Source organism: Lepus europaeus, chromosome 20 (assembly GCF_033115175.1).
Source record: "Lepus europaeus isolate LE1 chromosome 20, mLepTim1.pri, whole genome shotgun sequence".
Lineage (NCBI taxonomy): Eukaryota > Metazoa > Chordata > Mammalia > Lagomorpha > Leporidae > Lepus > Lepus europaeus.
The window spans coordinates 20,541,406-20,563,724 of NC_084846.1; the positions used below are offsets into that span (position 1 = coordinate 20,541,406).

General features: G+C 47.1%; 1 protein-coding gene across 1 annotated transcript in view; it reads left to right on the forward strand.

Annotated features, from left to right (window-relative positions):
• Positions 1-1,132: 1,132 nt before the first annotated feature.
• Positions 1,133-22,319, forward strand: part of TSPAN13 (tetraspanin 13) — a 35,344-nt gene continuing 14,157 nt past the window's right edge. The window contains exon 1 of the mRNA XM_062178195.1: positions 1,133-1,371. Coding sequence (XP_062034179.1) covers positions 1,309-1,371 — 63 coding nt within the window. The 5' untranslated portion in view covers positions 1,133-1,308. The remainder of the gene's footprint in view (positions 1,372-22,319) is intronic.

Genomic DNA, 22,319 nt, shown 5'->3' on the forward strand with positions numbered 1-22,319 from the left:
GGAGGCAAGAACTTCCTCTGGGTCTCCCACGTGGGTGGTGGGAGTCCAAGCTTGAGCCATCACCCGCTGCCTCCCATCAACAGGAAACTCACAGGGGAGGTATGGTGGTGGGGATACAAGACAAGACAAACTTCTATAGTGATGATGAATTCGCCCAGGTAAAGGTTTATTTAAAGATCTTCATGGTTCTTGTTGAAAAACCAGCTCCTTGAAATTCAGGCCTGGAGGGGCTCCCATAGTGGCACATCGGGTTAAGCCTACATCTGCTGGTTGGAGAACTGGCTGATCCACTTCCAATCCAGCTCCCTGCTAATGCTATGGAAGATGGCCCAAGTGCTTGGGAACCTGCGCCCACATGGGAGACCCGGAGGACGTTCTTGGCTCCTGGCTCTAGCCCAGGCCCAGCCCTGGCCTTTGCAGTCCTTTGGGGAATGAACCAATGGATGGAAGATCTCTCTTCGTCTCTCCCTCCCGCTGTAGCTCTGACTTTAACATAAATAAATAAAAAAAAAAAGGGGGGGGGGATGTAGATACTTAACACATAAATATTTAAAAAATAAAAGAAAGCCAGGGCTGGAGCTCAGAGCTAGTCCTGGGCATGCAACGGGTTCATAGGGTTTATGGATATTCTGCAAGTCTCTGCACTGAGACAGGCACAGCAGTTAGCAGTCCTGAAACAGGATTTACGCTCTCCCCTTTCTTGGCTCCCGCGGCCCCTTCCTTTCATTCCTGCCTGCCTGCCCCCAGAGCCAGGTGCGCGGTCTGAAATGTCATTCATAGCGGTGCCACGTCACCCACCCCGGGCCCAGAAGCCAGAGGCGCCGGCGCGGGTCTCCTCCCCCCGCCAGCGTGGACCCGCGCCCCGCCCCACGCAGCTCACCTGCCGCGGGCGTGCACCCCAGCCTGGCCCCCCGGCTCCCAGTCCCGCTCCCAGCCCCAGCCCCAGCCCGGGCCCCGGCGCCCCCGCCCCCGCGCCCGGATCCCGGCGGGCTGGGCGCACTCATTTGCATATTCCTACCTTTGTTCCAGGCCAGCGGCCAATCAGCGCGCGGGGCGAGGCGGCGGGCTGGGCGGGGCCGGGGCTGGCGCTGGGGCTGCGGCGGCCGCAGGTTCCCGAGCGGTAGGAGCCGCCGCGGGCGCGCCGCGCACTGCAGCCCCAGCTCCCGCCGCGAGCCTGCGCGCGACCCGCCGGGGGCCCTGCGCACCGCGGCGGCAAGCCGGGGAGCCCCCTGCCCCCACTCCCACCTCCTACTCCCCGTTCCGGGCCTGGGATTTACCTGCAGCTGCCGGCCACCACCAGGCTCCACCATGGTGTGCGGGGGCTTCGCGTGTTCCAAGAACTGCCTGTGCGCCCTCAACCTGCTCTACACCGTGAGTGTCCCCGGGGCCCCGTGCACCTGCGCGCGCGGCCTCGCCAGCCACCCGCCGTCGCCGCCTCGTCTCGGTGGTGAGGCCGCGGCTCGGCCGCGCCCCGCACCCACCACCGCCAGCCGCCGCCTGCTGCTGCTGCTGCTGCTTGCTCCCAGCTCTGCCCGGCGGGGGTGCAGGCGGAGGAGCCGTCGCCCGGGAGGTGGGGGAAGGAACTCGGCCCCCCCCCATTTTTTTTTTTTTTGGCAGGGCGACGCGGGGCGCACCTGGCCAGGCGCGGTGCCTGGCGCGACCCCGCATCGCGGCCGCCGAGCGCGCTCCCGGGGTGCCTGCACCGCCAGCCAAGTTTGTTTCGGGGCTCGCAGAGAGGGGGTGCCTGAGGCCTCCTACCCGATGATGCGTCCTCCTCGTCCTTCCCCCCAAGCGTGGAGGCGAGCCCGGGCAGGGCCCCCTGTGGCGTGTCAGACACAAGGGGACAGCTCCGGGAGGGGCCTTCCTGAACTCCCACGGCTGGCAGGGCGGCGGTGGACGCCAGATCCTCCCCAGGATGCCCCCACAGCGCCCAGCCGCTTCCGTGGTCAGTCCACCCGGACCCCGCACCCTTCTATAAATACACCTGCTGCCCGGCGCCCTCGGCCTGGAGACGCACCCGGCTTCCCCGCTTGCCTGGTGGTCGCCGCAGGGGAGAGGGGCTGGGGCTGTAGCCATCACTGCCTTTTGTATTTTGTCTTATTGTTTGAAGGTGGACGTGGCTGCGGGGCTTTGAGGGCAAGGCTAGCTCGACTTGGGGGACAGGGCTGGGTTTGCAACATCTGGTGGCGCAGCTCCTTGTGAGTAGTGGAGGGGCAGCCCAGGTCCACATCAGAATCCACCTGCCTCACGCGAGCCTCGCTTATCGCACTGTTTGTTGAGTACCTGCTGACCAATGAGCCTGAATGGTATGCTGAGAACTTGAGAGTCCTTGTGTCTGTCCCTGACTTCTGATACACACTCCCTGTCAGTGACTCAGTTGTCTGTTCACCAGAGACTTAATCTTGGCAGTGTCGGCTAACACACAATAGAATGTCTGCTCTGCATAGTTGCTTGACTGCTGAGCCTGTATACATACACATGAAACACACACACACATACACACATACACACACAATGTGTATACAGATAGATTTTTAAAGGCAAGTTATTTTGTTGCTTTTCACATATATCATTTCAGGGCCAGTGTTGTGGCCCAGCAGCTTAAACCACTACCTGTGACTTTTGCATCCCAATGTGAGCACCAGTTTGAGGCCCAGCTACTCCACTTCTCATCCACTCCCTGCTAATGCACCTGGGAAGGCAGTGGACGATGGCCCAAGGAGCTGGGCCCCTGCATCCCAGGTGGGAGACTTGATGGAGTTCCAGGCTCCTGGCTTTGGCCTGACCCAGTCCTGGTTATTGCGACCATTTAGGGAGTGACCCAGTGGATGAAGATCTCGCTGCCCCTTTCTTTCTCTGTACCTCTGCCTTTCAAATAAATAAAATGAATCTTATTTACAGTGAAACAGGACATTGAGGAGAAAGAAAGGGGATTCTTAAGGGACATAGCAAGACTACTTAATATCTATTCTAGATGGTTGACCTTCAGAGTGTGTTTTATGGATCCTAATAGCTATGCAGTGAAGCTTAATTAATTGGAAATTCATAGGACTATAAAAATGGTCAGCCCTTTTCAATCAGAGACTTTTTAGACAAAGGGGCATTTCTTAAAAGGAATTAGTGGCTGCTTGATTCATACACATTGTGCCTAAGCTTAAATCAGTTCAGGAGTTTACCTGGAGGCTAGTGACAAGTGAAAACTGGACCACATCTTAAATAGATGCTGAAAATAGGCCATGGCTATTATTTAGATTTTCTGTCTTCCATGATTTCTCCCTTGGTTATTCTAAGATGGAAAAAAAAAAATGTGGAGTGGGTGGGGTGGACGGGGTTGAGTCTGAGGACTCCGGAGAGACCCTGCTTTGTAAAGCGTGAATAGAAGTTCCTGTGTGGCTTCTGGTCCCACCCTGGCAACGGCCCCTAAAATGTGGGTGCAGCTCCAGGATGAAGTCTGAGCTCATTTCTGAAAGTGACAGCAATGGGAGTGGCAGGTGTAAAGGCCACGGCCTGCCCCTGAGGTCATCGCCGCTGTGTCCTTGCAAACCTGGGTCAATACCAGGTGAGCTGAGGGCTCAGGGGGCTTGCTAATGAGCCTGCAGTTGGCACTGGATTCGTGATCCAATGGGGCAGGCAGGCCTGTTGCTAAAACAGAGTGACCTGATCATGGAAATATGGTGATGTGGCAGAGGGTAATTGTTGCTTTTTTGTTGTATATGTCTTGGCTGCTGCAGAGCTCCCTATATGTGTCATGAAGTTGGCGTGGCACAGCCATGTAAGCTGCTTGTGACACCGGGGTCCCATGTCAGAGTGCTGGTTCGAGCCCTGGTTGCTCCCCTTCTAACCTAGCTTCCTGCTAATGTGCCTGGGAGGGCAGTGGAGTGCTGGGGTCCCTGCCACTCATAAGGGAGACCCAGGCCCTGGCTTTTACAGCCATTTGGGGGAATAAACCAGTGGATGAAAGATCTCTCTCTCACTCTCTCTGACATTCTGCCTTTCAAATAAATAAAGAAACCTTTTTTTTTTAAAAGTAATTTTCTACATAACAATATTTATTAAGTGCCTACCATGTGCTACGCCCTGTTCTCAGCCTGGAAATACAGCAGGCGTTAAAATCAATGTACTCTGTTGAAATTTCGTGTTCGCTACGACCTTTCTACATATGATCTCAAGCACTATATTTAGTCAGTAAACATTTGTCCACTGTGTATACTTTCTGGGAATTGTGGGAAATAATAGTTACATACATAGGCAGCTGCCAGCCCTGAGCAAATAGGATCTGGCTAGAAACAGGAAGTGGGAAAATTAAAGCAGGTGCTAGGAATATGCAGGCTTTCCATCTATAACCTTTAGGGTTATGATAGATCTTTCTGGGTTAAGGGAGTTGAGAGAACACCAAACGTACTATGGAATGGGAGAAAGGTAGAAATAATGTGTGGGTCTTTTTGGTAATATTTAAGATATAAATGCGTGTTAAATATATTTTGGGAAAAATCTTTCATTTTTAATATTTTATTTCTTAAGATTTATTTTACTTATTTGAAAGGCAGAGTTCCAGAGAGAGAGAGAGAGAGAGAGAGAGATCTTCCATCGCAGGTTCATTCCCCAGTGGCCCCATCCTCTGCAGCTGGGCCAGGCCAAAGTCAGGAGCCAAGAGCCTCATCTGGGTGTCCAAGTACTGGGCCATCTAAGGCACATTAGCAGGGAGCTGAATCAGAAGTGGAGCAGCCAGGACTGTAACCGACCCCCATACAGGATATCATGTGCAGGCAGCAGCCTAACCTGCTCTGCCACAGTGCCAGCCCCGATATTTTATTTTTATTTGAAATTTTCAAGTTGAAGATATTTTGACATATAGTGAAAAATTACTTTTAAAAATTATACTAAATGATTTCTGGGAAATGTTAGCAAAATAGGTCAGTGTAATATTAAAGATCCAACATTTTGAAGTTTTATAATGCATTTTCTTGTATGTCTAAACCAGAGAAGAAAACTATCTTTAAAAAAAACAAAGAAGGGACTAGCATTGTGGTGCAGTGGGTTAAGCTGCTGCTTACCACACCAGCATCCCCTGTTAGAATGTCAGTGCAAGTCCTGACTGCTCCATTTCCACTCCAGCTTCCTGCTAATGTGCCTGGGAAAGCAGCAGATGGGGGCCCAGTTGCACCCCGCCACTCACGTGGAAGATCTAGATGGTACTGCTGGCTCCTGGCGTAGGTTTGGCCCAGACCTGGCTGTTGTGGGCATTTGGGGAATGAACCAGTGGGTGGAAGATCTCTCTTTCTCTCTCTCTGTCTCTCCCTGTCACTCTGTATTTCAAATAAATAGATAAATAAATACATATCAAAAAGAAAGAAAAATTAGTTGACTTTGTTAAATGGAACCAAACTGAAAAATATGACCAAAAATGTATTCAACATGACTTTTACAAATTGTACTACCAATTTTACATACATGTGTGTGTGTGTGTGTGTATGCATGCAGAGTTTGAACTAAGAATGTAAGGGACAGAGCATAGCTTGTAATCCTAAAACAGGAGGGAAATTTCAGCTTTTGGATATTTATTATAAAATCTTTCAAAATTTGTTGTATTTTTTTTCCTCTCTACCTCTTAGCTTTGGTTGTTTTGAGAAAAATCTTCATGCAGCATCAAAAATTATGCTGATTTATGTAAATTCTGAGATACTTTGGTTCACACATTGGCATCTCTGGAATTTGGATGCATTTTGTAGAATAGGTGTGCCATAATAAAATCCCTAGATTTGTGGAGAAAACTACTTTTCCTACTCCACTTCTCAGGCAAATAGCTCAGTTTATTAGGGACTTCAGTTTTCTTCACGTACAAATCAGTGATAGTGTTTTCTGTTTTTGCCTCATGGAATCGTAGTGAGGATAAAATGAGAAAATGTACATAAATGCTTAGGATGTACTATAGAAATAAAAGTATGGAGGCTTCCGGTGGAATAAGTTGAATTATTTTAAACCTCTGAGTTACCAGCGAGCATACCGTTCTGAAGAGGCTTTCAAGCTGTTGGGTTTTTAACATATCTAGGCTGGTGTTAAGTCAGAAATCCCCATGGAGGCCAGAGTTCATACCCTCAAAATAAAATAATGATCTGTCAGTTGTAAGAGAAATATGACTGGGGTGTCATAAGTACAGATTTGGAATTGCAATTTTTTAAAAATATATTTTTATCTTTAACTGAGATATAGTAATTGTATGTGTTTTGGGGGGTACAATGTGACTTTTTTTTTTTTTTTTTTTACAAAAAAGATTTATTTTCTTTATTTGAAAGGCAGAATGACAGAGAAAGTGATCTTCCATCTGCAAATGGCCGCAATGACCAAGGCTGGGCCCGGCCAAAGTCAAGGGCCTGGAACTTCATCCGGTCTCCCATGTGGGTGACAGGAGCCCAGGTACTTGGGCCATCTTCCCCTGCCTTCCCAAGGCACAATAGCAGGGATCTGGATTGGAAGCAGAACTACAGGACTTCCCCTGGTATTCTGATATGGGAATGCCAGCATCGCAGGTGGTGGTTTGACTTGCGGAGCCACAGGGCCAGTCCCGATGTAACATTTCAGTACTTGTAGATATGCGTAATGGTCAGATCAGGGGAATCAGCACATCTATCATCTCAGGCACTTTTCATGGCTTTGTGTTGGGAACATTCACAGTCCTCCCTACTAGCTTTTTTTGAAATATTCAGTTAGGGAATTGTAGCTTTTTAGCTTTATATTTTTTGAGTCCTAATCTGGTCCTCAAACTGGTGGGAAATTATAATCTTGTTCATTGTCGGCTCCAAAATAAATGAGAAACACTCTTACTTCCTCCAGACAGAATCTGCTTCTTGCAGTTGCTTTACAATTATTGGCCTTTTTTTCCTCCAGAATTCTTGTCATTCTTCACATTATTGTCATTTTATATTTTAGTGTGTGATTAGATTTGTGCTGTTATTTCTGCGTTATTTAAAATGATTAAGAAATCATCGAATATTTACTTGCCCTTGGAATTAAGAAAGTGACTATTTGCACTGTAAATTTTTTGGAATCTGGAATTTTCACAGGGCATTATGCTGATGCTTATAATATATGTTCTTGAAATTCCCCAACTTTTGATTTAAAACTACAGTAACAAAAATGTCTCATTCATGCTGTTGCTCACTTAAAGTAAGCTTATTGGTATTGACAGGGCTTAACTGAAAATTTACTGAAGGCATTTCCAAAGAAAAAACAGTTAACCCTCAGGAAATTCAGCCTGTATTTATTTTGTATTAAAAAGAATTTAAAAATAGACATTAAAATTGTATGCGTTTATGGGTTACTGTGTGATATTTCAAAATATGTATACATTATACAGTATCCACTCAGAGTAAATGATTCTATCTTCTCAAACATTTAACATTTCTTTATGATGAAAGCATTCAAAATCCTATCTTCTGGGGCTGGTTTTGTGATGTCCCATGGATGCCAGTTTGATTCCTGGCTTTTCCACATTCGATCCAGCTCCCTGCTGATGGCCTGGGCAAAGTAGCAGAAGATGGCCCAAGTATTTGGGCCCTTGCACCCATGTGGGAGACCTGGATGAAGTTCCTGGCTCCTGGCTTCAGCCTGGCCCAGCCTGGCTGTGGTGGCTATTTGGGGAGTGAACCAGAGGGTGGAAGATCTCTCTCTCTCTCTCTCTCTCTCTCTCTCTCTCTCTCTCTCTCTGTATGTGTATGTGTGTGTATGTCTGTGTGTGTGTGTCTTTATGCCTCTACTTCTCCTTCTCTGTAACTCTTACTTTCAAATAAATCTTTAAAAACAAAATAGTATACTTTCCCTAAAACATCTGAAACAAAATAAAACAAGATCAAAATCTTTTAGGTTCTTTTTGAATTTTTGTGTTTATTTTCAGTCTATTTGAAAGAGAGAGAGAGAGACAGGGAGAGAGAGAGACAGGGAGAGAGAGAGAGACAGGGAGACTAACAGATATCTCCTATCTGGTTTACTCCCCAAATGCCTGGGACAGCTGGTGTTGAATCAGGGAGCTGGGAGCTCAATCCAGGGGACCCAAGTTTCTGAGGCAGGATGTGCATTAACAGGATGCTGGAATGGGGATTGCAGGTGGGTTTGGAACCCAGGCATCCCAGGTAATACCTCAACCCGTAGGCCAAATGCCTGTGTCTCAGTGGCTTAATTTACATGTAGTTGGAGATGGCTTAACAGTGGATGCTGTCATCAGAAACACATTTGGTTACTAGTGAAGGCAGACTGGCTTGGGTCCTTGTCACACCGTAGCTGAGTTCATCTCCCAGTCATCTTTCCTCTTTATAAGGAATATTCCAGACCTGCCTGTAGTAACACATGAAACCTCTGGGAAGTCCAGGTTACGTAGCGATTCCCTGTAGATTTTTTTCCTGTTCCTGACTTTCTGTCTTTGCCAATCCCATGTTCTTCTCTTTCTTAGAAAAGTTACTTAATAAAGGTTCCTATTTCATTTTTCTTTGAAGATTCACTTGTTTATTTGAAAGGTAAAGTGACAGAGAATCTTCTATCAGCGGGCTCACTCCCCGGATGGCAGGGATAGCCAAGGCTGGGCCAAGCTGAAGCTAGGGGTCCAGAACTCCATCCAGGTCTCCCATGCGGGTAGTAGAAGTTCAAATACTTGGGCCATCTTCTGCTGCTTTCCCAGATGCATTAGCAGGGAGCTGGATCTGAAGCAGAGCAGCTGGGACTTGAACCAGTAGTGCTCATATGGGATGCCGGCATTGCAAGCAGCAACTTATTTTAGCCCGCTGTGCCACAACACCAGCCCCTCAAAGTTCCTATTTTTTTAATCAGCAAGAAATCTTTTACTGTTTCTCTCTGGTATCTTAGTTCTTGAGTGCTACCCTAGACTAATTCAGCCAGGATTTGGGGAGCAGGAGAATGCTTTGATGTATGCATAATATTTTTTTTTTAAGATTTTAAATTTCCTAGCTAATTCTCCAGAGAGCTGTAGTTATTGAGATTCTGTTTTGCTTTCTTCCCGTAATCATACCAGCACTACACAGGTAGTCTTGAGCCTGTTTGTCTCCTCTGTTAGGCTTCTTGCTGGCAGAGGACATAGCTTTCTCTGTGCTCTGTTTTTTTCTTCTTGTCGCATTATTCAGTTTGTAGTTTTTTTATTATTATTTTTTTTAACATAGAGCCCATGTCCTGTAAATCCTTCCTGAATTAAATTTGCAGAGCTGGCTGCCCCCTCTTCTGCTCTCGCAGTCAAAACCTGCATAGGGGCCGGCGCCGTGGCTCAACAGGCTAATCCTCCGCCTTGCGGCGCCGGCACACTGGGTTCTAGTCCCGGTCGGGGCACCGATCCTGTCCCGGTTGCCCCTCTTCCAGGCCAGCTCTCTGCTGTGGCCAGGGAGTGCAGTGGAGGATGGCCCAAGTGTTTGGGTTCTGCACCCCAGGGGAGACCAGGATAAGCACCTGGCTCCTGCCATCGGAACAGCGCGGTGCGCCGGCTGCAGCGCGCTACCGCGGCGGCCATTGGAGGGTGAACCAACGGCAAAAGGAAGACCTTTCTCTCTGTCTCTCTCTCACTGTCCACTCTGCCTGTCAAAAAAAAAAAAACAAAAACAAAAAAAAAAAAACCTGCATAGGGAAAACTTGTATAAAATGATCCCTTGTTTTCTTTTCACACTTGATACTTGGTTTCTTTCTTCACTTGATACTTTCTTTTAGTCCTTACTCATCCAAATGAAATCCAAAGCACAGCCAAATATTTCAAAGCCTGAAAGTTAGTATGAGATTAAACATTAATAATATGAAGTAGGAATTACTTTTATCTGTCTGCTGTGGAATTTAATGTGTCTGGAAATGCCGGTTTTTGGGTGCCATTCTTGGCCAACCTTTCAGACATGTCTGAAGGTTTCCTGTAGCCTTTTGCATAAAGAAATCCAGTAAAACTGTAAAGGTACGGTTACTGTAGTCAGCTGGTGCTCTTTATATCATGACTGTATTATAGTCCTTTTCTTTCTTTTGTTCATTCCAATCATAAATACTAACCGAACACCAATTACAGTGAACAAAACCAACACAAATACTGTGCCTTCATGAAGATCACATTTATGGGGGTGGGCAGAAAATAAATAAAGAAATGAGTTGGCCAGTGCCACAGCTCAATAGGCTAATCCTCCGCCTGCGGTGCCTGCACACAGGGTTCTAGTCCCGGTCGGGGCCCTGGATTCTGTCCCGGTTGCCCCTCTTCCAGGCCAGCTCTCTGCTGTGGCCCGGGAGTGCAGTGGAGGATGGCCCAAGTGCTTGGGCCTGCACTCGCATGGGAGACCAGGAGAAGCACCTGGCTCCTAGCCGCAGCGGCCATTGGGGAGTGAACCAACGGAAAAAGGAAGAGCTTTCTCTCTGTCTCTCTTTCTCTCACTGTCCACTCTGCCTGCCAAAAAAAAAAAAAAAGAGTAGCTTATATATCAGATTAGAAGTCACAAGAGCAGTATGGAGGAAAGCAGGGCAGAGTAGGAAGGGTGGTGGGGCAGGGTGGGGACAGGGGCACCCAAGTTTATATGCAGTGGCCATAGTTGGCCTGCTGGGCAGACAATGAGGGGAGAAAGTCTTGAAGGATGGGAAGGGCATATTTGGGAAAACTGTTTCAGGTGGAGGGAGTGGCCTTTGGCAAGTACAGGACACTGACAGGCATACGCAAGGGACAGAGGAGGACAAAGGGAGGAAGCAGTGTTTGCTTGGTGGGAAATGAGGTCAGAGAAGTTCTGGGCCTGTATTTCGTTTATCCTTAAGAATACTCCAGGGGGCTGGCGCTGTGGTATAGCATGTTAAGCCGCTGCCTGCAGTGCTGGCATCCCACATGGTTGCCAATTTGAGTCCTTGGTTTGCTCTTCTTTGAATCCAGCTCCCTGCTGATGGCCTGGGAAAGCAGTGGAAGATGGCCCAAGTGCTTGGGCCCCTCTTGCACCCACATGGGAGACCTAGAAGAAGCTCCTGGCTCCTGGCCTTGGCCTGGCCCAGCCCCAGCTATTGCAGCCATCTGGGGAATGAACCAGCTGATGGAAGACCTCTCTCTCTTTGTAACTCTACCTTTCAAATAAATAAAATAAATCTTTAAAAAAAAAAAAAAAAAAGGACAGGCAGTATAAAGACTTAAGCTTTTACACCAAGTGAAATGGGGAGCCATTGGTGGGTTTGGGCCTGAGAGGTGACATGGCTTCATTTGTATATATGAGTATACATAAAAGGTTAACAGAAAATGAAATTAAAAGGTCAGTTTACTTAGACATGAACAGTTTGACACCCATGCCTATGAGGGCTCTTCAGAAGTTCAAGGAAACTGGGTCTTGTGAAAAAGCTATGCATGAATTTGGAAAGTTTTTGCATTAAAATAAACTGATCTTTCATTTTCCCCTGAGGTTTTTAATGTACCCTCCTAAAAGACTGTCTAGCTCTGAATTGAGACGGGGTGTAGATGGCACAGGTGGAGGCAGTGAGAAGGGTTGTAAGGTTGTTGCTGTAATTATACAAGTGGTGATGGAGGCTTGGATCTGCATGGCAGTGATGGAAGTAGAGAACTGGTCAGGTTCTGGGCCTGTTGTGAAGGCAGGACTAACATGACTTCCTGATGGATTGGAAAGGGACAAGTCACGGGTTACTCATGACTGTGGCCTGAGCAGTGAGTTGGCTAGCTTCACCATGGCCTGGGTTGGCAAAGGCTATGGGTGGAGCAGGCTTTGGGATGAAAATCAGGGGTTCAGTATGAGATACAGTAGATACCCAAGTACGTAGCACTTAGACTGACAGCACTGGAGGTCATGGGAGACGGCTCTCTGGGGATTGTCCAAATGGGATTGAAATCAGTACATCCGGGAGGGGAGACAGTGAATAGCAGTGGCCCGTGGACTGCAGCAGTGCCATCCATGCATAGAGAGGTGCAGGTGACAAGAAAGATTCTGCAGGAAGGAGCCAGGGCCATGTGGAGGGAGCTTGGTAGCAGCTGGTGTCCTCCAGGCCAAGTGCAGCCGTGGCAAGGGGAAGGGATGGGAGAACTTAGCGATGAGGAAGTCATTGAAAAGAGGCAGACCTGGAAACCCCTCAACAACAAGGACCATGCCCCAGTCATTCCTGCTCTCCTGAGTGCGCAGCGAGCTCTGGCATATGGCTGGCATTTAGTTAATTGAATGCAGGAATCAGGGCAGGGTTGTCGGCCCAGAATTGCATTTGCCATTTCCCTGCAGTGTTCCGTAGAAGGGCAGGAGAGGGTGGAGTTGGAACTTTATTGGCAGCTGTGGGTGCCACCTCAAGCTCATTATCCTTGGAAAACGACAAGTCAGGGTCCCTTCCTTTCAATTCCCTTTATATGGCTGCTTTCCAGGGGATATTGTGTGCTCCGTATTTTGTGCCTAGTGCCTTTAAAAGCAGTGGCTCCACAGAGAACCATAAAGAAGAAGAGCATGGAGCAGAGTACGGCAGGCTCCCTGGATCATTGAGTGAAAGCCCAACAGCCAAAGAATGAGGTTTTGGCTGGAACACTAAATGCCTGGATATTTAGCAATATCTAGATTATTTACAGAATTCTCTCATTTCCACCCAAATGGTTGGCATCATAGAAACACATCTTTGATCTTCCCCAAATTGCTCTCCTGTTTTCCAGATGAAGCAGAAGTTCAGAAAAGAGTCCAGGTTTCATTGTGACTCCTCTTTGTCACCGTGGAAGCATGCCAGGGAGGGCATTCTAGATCTTTCTTTCCTTTACCTGTCCATGGATGCTGTTACACAGCTAGAGGCATAGTCCTGTGCCCTGCTACTATTTTTTTAAAAGTTTTGTTTATGTATTTATTTGAAAGGCATAATTACAGAGAGAGAGAGAGAGAGAGAGAAAAGAGAGAGAAACGGAGGGAAGGAGGGAGAGAGGTCTTCCATCTGCTGGTTTACTCCCCAGATGGCCACAACAGCCAGAGCTGGGCTGATCCAAAGCCAGGAGCCTGGAGCTTCCTCCGGGTCTTCCACGCAGGTGCAGGGGACCAAGCACTCAGGCCATCTTCTACTGCTTCCCCAGACCATAGCAGGGAGCTGGATTGGAAGTGGAACAGCCAGGACTTGAACCAGCACACTGTAGGCAGTGGTCTCACCTGTTTCACTACTATCTTATGTGTGTTTGCTTTCCAATATTGTCATAAATTCTCTCCTGCTTTAGTTAACTATGATTAAACTACAACAGCCACTCCAGTATTCTCAAATGTTCTACATTTTTCTTTCATCCTACAGCAATTTAGTTGCCTTGGTAGAATTTTCATACTCCTCCCCCTACCAAGATAGCTGTTTTGAGATGTTCAAACTGGGTGAACATTTGGCTCAGCAATTAAGACACACTGCTTGCTTGATTTGAGTCCTTGCTCTGCTTATTGTCAGTGTGCATCCTGGGAGGCAGTAGATGATGGCTGAAGCTGTTGGCCCCTGCCACCCACGTGGGAGACCCACATTGGGTTCTCCCAGGCTCCTGGCTTCAGCCTGGCCCAGCTCTGGCTATTAAGAATGTTTTGGGAGTGAACCAGCAGATGGAAAATACTCTGTCTCTTTCTCTCTATCTTTCAAGGAAAAGTGAAAATAAGTAAAAAAATTAAAAATACCCCAGTCTGATTGTTCATCTGGTTCTCTGGATATTTGATGAATGAACATCTCTTTGATAGGCTATGTAGATAAGGAGTAAACTTGGAACATCCTTGGACTGGATTTCTTCTTCCCAAATCTTGTGTAGGTTAGAGGAAAAGCATTTGCCTGTCCTCAGAGTGTGATGAGTACTGTCAAGAACTGTTGCGCTCAGCAAAATACTTGGAGCACCACTCCTGACCCAGGCGCTTAGCCAGGTGCTGGGAATTTATGGTCACCACGTGCCTGACTGTGTGGAACAGCAAGTGCAGAGGGCACAACAGAAGAATCCAACGTGTAGCTGAGGGGAAGGAAGAGTGACTGAGAGAAAAATGACCTCTGGGGGAAGTCCTGGGGTTTGTCAGTGGAAGTGCAGGGACTGAATCCCAAGATGAGACACAGAGGAGAGAGCCACCGCAGGGGATTTCCAGATCTGATGAGCTTTAACAAAGGGCCTTTGTGTTGAGAGGCCTTTGTTCTTAGAGGCTCAGTCTGTTTTCTGTTGCTGTAACAGAATGCCACAGACAGGGTCATTTCCAAAGAAGAAATGGCTTCTCATGGTTCTGGAGCGAAGGATGTCCAATGTGAAAGGGTTGCCTCTGGCAAGGGCCCTCTGGCTGCATTGCAGCCTGGCGGGAGGCTTCCTTCACATGGTGAGAGGCTGGGAGCTTGCAGACTCACCTGTCTCTTCCTCTTCCTAAAACAGTAGAAAACCTCACTGGCAAGGCTCTAGCCCCATGACCTCACCTCACCCAACAGGTTCTACCTCCAAATACCATTAACTTGTAGATTTGGGGGTTATGTTTCTAACACATGAATTTTTGGGGGACACATTCAGACCTCAGCAGCCAGGAATGGAGTTTAGTTGCATGTGAGAGGGGGAGCCTGGCTGTCCCTGCTAATGTTGGTTAAGTTGACTGTTTTCATAAAGAAAGCAGTCAAGACATAGGCAACCTAGGGGCAGGCATTGTGGTGCAGCAGATAAAGACGCCATGTGTTTAACTGGCATCCCGTATTAGAGTGCTGGTTCCAGTCCAGGCTTCCATTCCAGCTTCCTGCTAATGCACCTGGGAAGGCAGTGGATGATGGCCCCAGTGTCATGGGCACGCCATGGGAGACCTCAATGGAGTTCTTGGCTCCTGGCGTTGTGTAGACTGAGCCCTGACTATTGTAGGCATTTGGGGAGTAAACCAGTGGGTAGAAGATCTGTTTCTATCTCTCTGTCTTTGCCTCTCCTTCTCTGTCACTCTGCCTTTCAAATAAATAAAAAAAATCTTTAAAAAGAAGGGCCGTCACCCAGACCAGGTGCACAGTTCAAGCCTGTTGTCACGAGCGCGGTCTCCATCTGCTTTTCTGCTCAGTCATCTTTGCGTGTGACACTCTTCCTTGTCACCAGATGACACCTGCAACTCTAGGCACCACTGTGTGTTCCATGCCAGAAGGGAAATGCCCGGAAATGCTTTTTCTTGTAAAAGCCTTTGTCCTCTAGGGGAACAGACTTTGTCCTCTAGGGGAACAGATGTAAGTGGCACATACTTAGAGTCTAGCATCCAATTAAGTTTTGGCCTCCACATATACCTGTGACCCTGTCACCACGTTCAAGACCTTAAGCAGACCCATGAGCAGAAAAAAAGATGGCCTGGGATATTACTCTGGCTCATTAATACCCTCCTTCTTTTGGCTGTAGAGTAAGAAGTGGTAGGGAGGTCTTTTCAACTAAGAGGATCTGATCATGTTCTTTCAAAGCTCATTGACAAAGGTGAAGGATTTAGATTTGGTCTTGGTGGGGAGAGTGGTTTCAGGAGTGAGTACTGAGAGAAGCAATGCAAGTTTGCAGGTATTAAAGCATTCATGATAACTGTTTGCCAGGTGGAGCTTTATGGGCCAGGCGTGATGGCACAGTGAGTTAAGCTGCTGCTTGGGTTGGCCACATCCCATTTCGAAGTGCCTGGTTCAAGTCCTGGCTACTCTGCTTCCAATCCAGCTTCCTGCTAATGCATCCTGGGAGGCAGCAGGTGTTGGCTCAAGTGCTTGGGTCCCTGCCAACCATATGGGAGACCTGGATGGAGTTCCGGGCTCCTGGCTTCAGCCTGGCCCAGCCCTGGCTGTTGTGGACATTTGGGGAATGAACCAGGTAGTGGAAGATCTCTGTATATATAAACTGGGATGTCTAACACCTGTATCATAAGGTTTACGTGGCTCAGGGCGCTCAGGAAATGTGAGAACCACTTGCTCTTTCTATTCCATTTTCAGTTCTGCTTGCTGATGCTGTTTGACGTTAGAGCTTTTCACATGCAGCTGGTCTCTTGGAGAATTCGTTTTGTCTGTACAGCTGGCTATGTTGGAGGATGCCACCTTTTTCTTTCTATTTCCCTGTATCATATCTTAACTCTGTTGGTTAATGCACCATCCCTTGGTCCGGTCACTCATGACAGAAGAGTGGGTAGCTGTGGTGGACTGGCCTGTCTTGTGGTCAGAGGGCCAGTGAAGCTCTGTGAGTAGGATTATCCAAGAGACACATGCGCAGGGTTGCAAAGACAGTATGTGTCTACCCCAGATGTCACTCTTCCCCTGGGAAGCAGTTCAGTTGTTCTTAATTCTAGGATGCGCTCACAATTTCTTCATCATTTGGATGGCTTAGTGTAGTGGCTTAACACTTCAGTGCCTGCTTGTGCAAGATTATGAAGAATCTTATGTGTGTGTTCTTTGTTTTAAAATATTTTATTGATTTGAGAGAGGGAGAGAGATTCCCCCATCCATTGGTTCATTCTTCAAATGCTCACAATAGCCAGGGCTGGGTTAGGCTGAAGCTGGGAACTGGATATTCAATCCAGGTCCCCCATGTGGGTGGCAGGGTTCCAAGTTTTTGGGCTGTCACCTCCTGCCTCCCAGGATGTACATTAGCAGGAGGCTGGAATTGGGAGCAGAGCTGGGACTCCAGTCGGGATGCAGGTGTCCTAAGTGGCTTCTTCTTCTTCTTTCTTCCTTCTTCTTCATTTCTTTATTTATTTGAAAGTCAGAGTTACACAGAGAGAGGAGAGGCAGAGAGAGAGAGAGAAGTCTTCCATTTGCTGGTTCACTCCCCAGATGGCCGCAATGGCCGGAGCTGCGCTGATCTGAAGCCAGGAGCCACGAGCCAGGAGCCAGGAGCTTCCTCTGGGTCTTCCCATGTGGGTGCAGAGGCCCAAGGACTTGGGCCATCTTCTACTGCTTTCCCAGACCTTAGCAGAGAGCTGGATCAGAAGTGGAGCAACCGGGACTCGAACCAGTGCCCATATGGGATGTTGGCACTGCAGGCGGCAGCTTTACTCGCTATGCCACAGTGCCGGCCCCTCCAAGTGGCTTATTAACCACTGTGCCAAACACCATCTTTGTTCTTTAATAGTATTGCATGGATCAATCCAAAACAATCATTCTAAACAGTTCTTGTTTGCTAGACTGCCTCAAAGATAGACTCTTCATTCTGGTAGGGGTTCTTGCTCCCCTACTCCAGGCAATGCCCTATGTGCCCTCCTGTTGGTGTGGTGTAGGGTGCATGTGACAACACTTCTGGGTTATAGAAAAGACAAGGACAAAGCACAGCACAAAGGAGCAAGCGTTTGGTAGCTAACTAATGGATGTGTCATTTGAGAAGAGGGTGTCTTTGTTCTTTTACGTATCACTGTGTAGCTAGGAGGTAGGTTACAGATGTTTTGATCTGGGTACCAGGTAAGAACTACAATTTCTTGAGTGTTGTAATAATGTCTTTGATATTGCATCTCGGTGTTAAAAATTACTTAAATATATTGGTAGGTGCTGTGATAGAGTCCTACAGGGAGAAAACAAGGTGCTAAGCCCCGAGGTGGTGCTCCTCTGCATCCACCCCTCTGATTTCCTCACCTATGGGATGAAGGGATCAGTCAAGGTCCTGGGCCAGGTACCTTTATGCCTCAATGTCCTGTGGCTTTGTGTTAAGTCATGAGCCATGGTGGAGAGTCTCTGTGTCCCTTGCACCTGTTTCCTACCTTCATCAGAGTCTGTCAAGGCTGCAGGGGTAGCCCTGGGTTGCTTGGGGAAGCAACATGGAGTTTCAGACACTTAAAATCCTGTAGTTCAGCTCTTTGAACTCTCTTTTTAAAGCTCTTTTTATAGGATGCGTTTTTCTTTGTTTTTAAAGAGAAAACAGGAAAGGTTGGCTCTTCCTGCTCATAAAAACATCGCTATCAACGAATTAACAGATCCATAATCTGTGTTCTGTCTCCCAAAGGAAGGAAACTATTTGTCATAGTCTAAATTTATTTTCTGTTACAATTGATTTCATACGGAAACTGTTCTTACAATTGAACAGAGTATTCTTTGCAGTTCCTTTGTGTAAGGTGTTCCAGTGGCATACTGAGGCCTTATTTTCTTTTTAAAAGATTTATGTATATATTTGAACATCAGAATGACAGAGACAGGAAGAGACACAGAGAGAGAGATCTTCCATCTGCTGGTTCACTCCCCAGGGGGCTGCAGCAGCCAGGGCTGGACCAGTCTGAAGCCAGGAGCCTGGAGCGTCATGTGGGTCTCCCATGTGGGTACAGGGACCCAAACACTTGTGCCATTGTTTGCTGCTTTCCCAGGCCTTTAGCAGGGAGCTGGATTGGAGGTGGAGCAGCCAGGACTTGAACCCCATATGGGATGCCGGCATCTCAGGTAGTGGCTTAACCCTCTGTGCTACAACGTAAGCCTTCAAACTGAGGCTTTTTAATTATGCATTTAGAATTAATTTTATTTGAATCAGTAATTTTTAGATAACTAGTTGGGGGAAGACATCATCTAATCTTATCTTCAAATTACAAGCCAACTGTAACATTTCATTACCACTACTAAGAAATAATTGTTTCATTGTTACTTTTAAAAGACTTCTTTTTAGTGAATGTTAAACACCAATATTCAGATTATAAAGGCATGTTATACATCTTTAGGTGTTACATTTAATTGAAAAAATTGCTAATTAATGTTTGGGGAATTTTTGCTGTAACGTGCCAGAACACCAGTCACCCACAAGAAAACACATCATTTCTAATTTTTTCATTAAAAAACCTGACCTATTTAATTACTCAAAATAAGTTCATGTTTTGACAGTTTCACTGTGGTAGTGATCAATGAAAAACTTGTTTTGGATTACACAGATGAATCTGTATTTTGTTCCACCATTGACAATGGCCCCTTCAAGTGAGAATGTATATGTGTGTGTGTGTGTGTGTACTGCACACATGCTTGCATCTAGGGGTTAGGAATGGAACTGTGTAGGTTGTGTCTTGGTTCTCACCAGTGTGAGACACACTGAGAATTGCTCTTTGTTATACATATGTGGCGAATGCAGCAAGGTGTATACCTGAAGTTATGGGAGGAAATGTGGAGTGTGGTTGATGACTCACAGATTGGAATGGATATAAAACGTCAGACAGACAAATGAGAAGGTCTTGATTTGCAATCTCTGGCTTGGGGAAGAGTGGGAGCTAAGGTTGGACGAGGAAAGATGAGCAAATTTATAGAGAATGAAGCAGAAAAATTTGGAATTGGTGCCCTCCTAAGATGCACCTGTTAAAATTCTCTAGTTTTTAAAAAATTATTTTATTTATTTGAAGAGAGAGCGTGTGTGCAAGCATGCTCCTATTCTTTGCTTTCCTCTCTAAATGCTTTTAGCAGCCAGGGCTAGGACAGCTTGAAGCTAGGCACTGGGAAATCCATCCGGCTGTCCCACATGAGTAGCATGAACCCATGTTCTTGAGCCACCTGCTGCTTCCCAGGGTACGCATTAGTAGGAAGCTGGAATTAGGAACGGAGCCAGGACTTGAACCCAGATACTCTGATAGTAGGTATATCTGCTGCACAAATACCTACTGCTCTCCAAATTAGGACATATTTAGTATGCACTGAAAATAACACGGTAGACGTCTGTGAACCCCTAGCTGGATTCCCAGTGTCAGCCTTCTGCCTTGTCTCTCTTTCAAAGTCCAGTGTTGCAGTGGCACTAAAGGCCCACTCACCCTTGGACTCCTTTCCCCATTCCTCCCCTCAACAGTAGCCATTGTCTTGAAATCAACATCTGTCTTCTCCATGCATGCTTGTGATGTTCATGACAATTTCACGTACGCACATACGAGAATGTTGTTTGTTGAGTCTGAAAATTTCCATAAGTGGTATGGCTTATCTGTATCTGCAGTTTAGTTGATTTGTTCTATGCTGTTGGCACAGTACTTGGGGATCTGCTGTGTTACATCATGTGATCCCACTGGAGTTTATGAAGTCCCCCGTCCTGTGTTTGGGGTTGTTTTCCTGGTGGGTGTCTGAGTTGGTCCCATGACTGTTTCTTCTTGGGGAAACAGAATTGCTAGGTTGGTGGGGGACACAGCCTTACTTTACCAGGTACCTGAGCCCGCTCTCACTGTGGCAACAGCAGTTGGTACCTAGATTTGTGGATGCGTTCTAAATTCTCTTTGCCTGTGGTGTGAGCAGGTTTGGTTTGTGCCAGTCTAGTACGTGTGAGATGATGTCTCAGGGTTCTCAGTTCTGTCTTCCTGCTTTTTGATGTTGACTGGCATTTTGATTCTGTTGCTGTGAATTGCCTCTTAGTACCTTGGACCGCTTTTCAGTGTGACCTTTGCTGTTTTATTATTATTTTTTTAAGATTTATTTATTTATTTGAAAGAGTCATGGCAGGGGGAGGGGAGCAGAGAGAGAAAGAGGGAGAGAGAGATTTTTCGTCTGCTGATACACTCTGCAGATGGTGCAATGCCCAGGGTGGGGCCAGGCTGAAACCAGGAGCCAGGAGCTTCTTCCGGGTCTCCCACGTAGGTGCAGGGGTCCAAGCACTTGGGCCGTCTTCTGCTGCTTTCCCAGGCCATAGCAGAGAGCTGGATTGGAAGTGGAGCAGCCGGGACTCAAACCGGCGCCCATATGGGATGCCGGCACTGCAGGTGGTGGCTTTACCTGCTCCAGCCCTATAAATAAATCTTAAAATACTTTGCTGGTTGCTATCATTTCCCCCCTCTGCTCTCTCCTGTTTATTATATTTTTCTTGTTTCTGCTTCCTTTGGGTTTGCTGTGACTCCCTTTCATGTCTGCAATGTTCAAATATGACTTTGTCTTTCTGTATTGTTTTTATTTCTCTTTTATCTTCTTGGTGTAAATACATCAATTGTACTCTAATTTGGTTCTGTTGCCTCAAGTTCCATCTTTGTCTCTGAGCCTTCTTCGGCTGTGTGTGTCACGTCTCTCTCTCTGGTGGTGGGTTTTCCTTATGAGTTTTGGGAGTTTTGATGGATAGCGAAGTTTGTGTCTTCTTCCTTGGGAATGGTTTGAGGGCTGTGTTTTGCAAGCATCCCCCCTGAGTCATTTCGGCTTTGCTCTGTGAGTTTTCCTGTGCCTGGCTTTCCTCTGGGTTACTTGCCCGATGCCCATGTGCCTGGGGCCCTGTGCATTTTACACCCCACGCCCAGGCAAAATCTGCCTGGTGTCTGTGTTTCCAGCAGAAGACTTTTTTTTTTTTTTCTTTTTGACAACACTCAGCAAGCTTTGCCGTTTTTCCCAATATGCAGTTGTGTTTTCTGTAGTGCTTCCATGTTGAAAATCAAGCTTTTTGGAGGTCCTGGCTTTGCAGGAGTTTTGGTTCCACTTTCCAGCTCACTCTGCCTGGTAGGAAACCTGAGTCCTTCCCCCAGCCCTGGGATTGCTGTGATCCAGGAACTCACCCCCACCCCCTCGGCCCCCACAGCAGCAGCTGTATCCGTCCAGGCCCACTTTCAGTTCTCTGTTTGGTTCTGGGATTTCCCGTGCTGCTTCTGTGTCCAGCCATACTGAAATAAAATGTTAAAACATTTCTCAATGTTTTAAACATCTTTGTAGCAGGGGCTGGCACTGTGATGCAGTGGGTTAAGCTTCTACCTGCAGTGCCAGCATCCCATATGGGCACCAGTTCTAGTCCCGGCTGCTCCATTTCCAATCCAGCTCTCTGCTTGGCCTGGGAAAGCAGTAGAAGATGGCCCAAGTCCTTGGGCTCCTGCACCTGCATAGGAGACCTGGAGGAGGCTCCTGGCTCCTGGCTTTGGATTGGCGCAGCTCCAGCCATTGCAGCCAATTGGGGAGTGAACCAGCAGATGGAAGACCTCTCTCTCTCTCTCTGTGCCTCTCCTCTCTTTGTGTAACTCTGACTTTCAAATAAATAAGTAAATCTTTATAAAACAACAACAACAACAAGAAGAAAGGTGGTAGAACAGAGTCAAAGCAACAATAATATTTTGTGATCCATGCAAACGACAGGGACTCAAGTTTCCGTATCTGTAAGGTGCAGATGGGATGCAGCCCGCTCTCTTGTGTCCGTGTCATCTGGCCCTACTTTGTGTGGGACGGCGGTGAGGCGGAGTACTTGGGGCGGAGGGACCCTGTGATCTACAGAGCCAGATTGCCAATATTTGCCCCTGGCGGAGGAAGCCTGCCGGCCTGTGTTCTGGGAGGGCTTCTTGTCTCCCTGGCTCTGAGCACATAGCACTCACCGTTTATTGATGAATAATTTGCTTCTCATTAATATTTAAGAATGTTTAACTTCCAATAGTCTTAGTAATTAAGAATTTCATTAATACAGTTAAGGATTTGGGATGATTCTCAAAAGTATTCTTTTTTTTTTTCCCCCAAGATTTATTTATTTATTTGAAAGACAGAGTTACCAG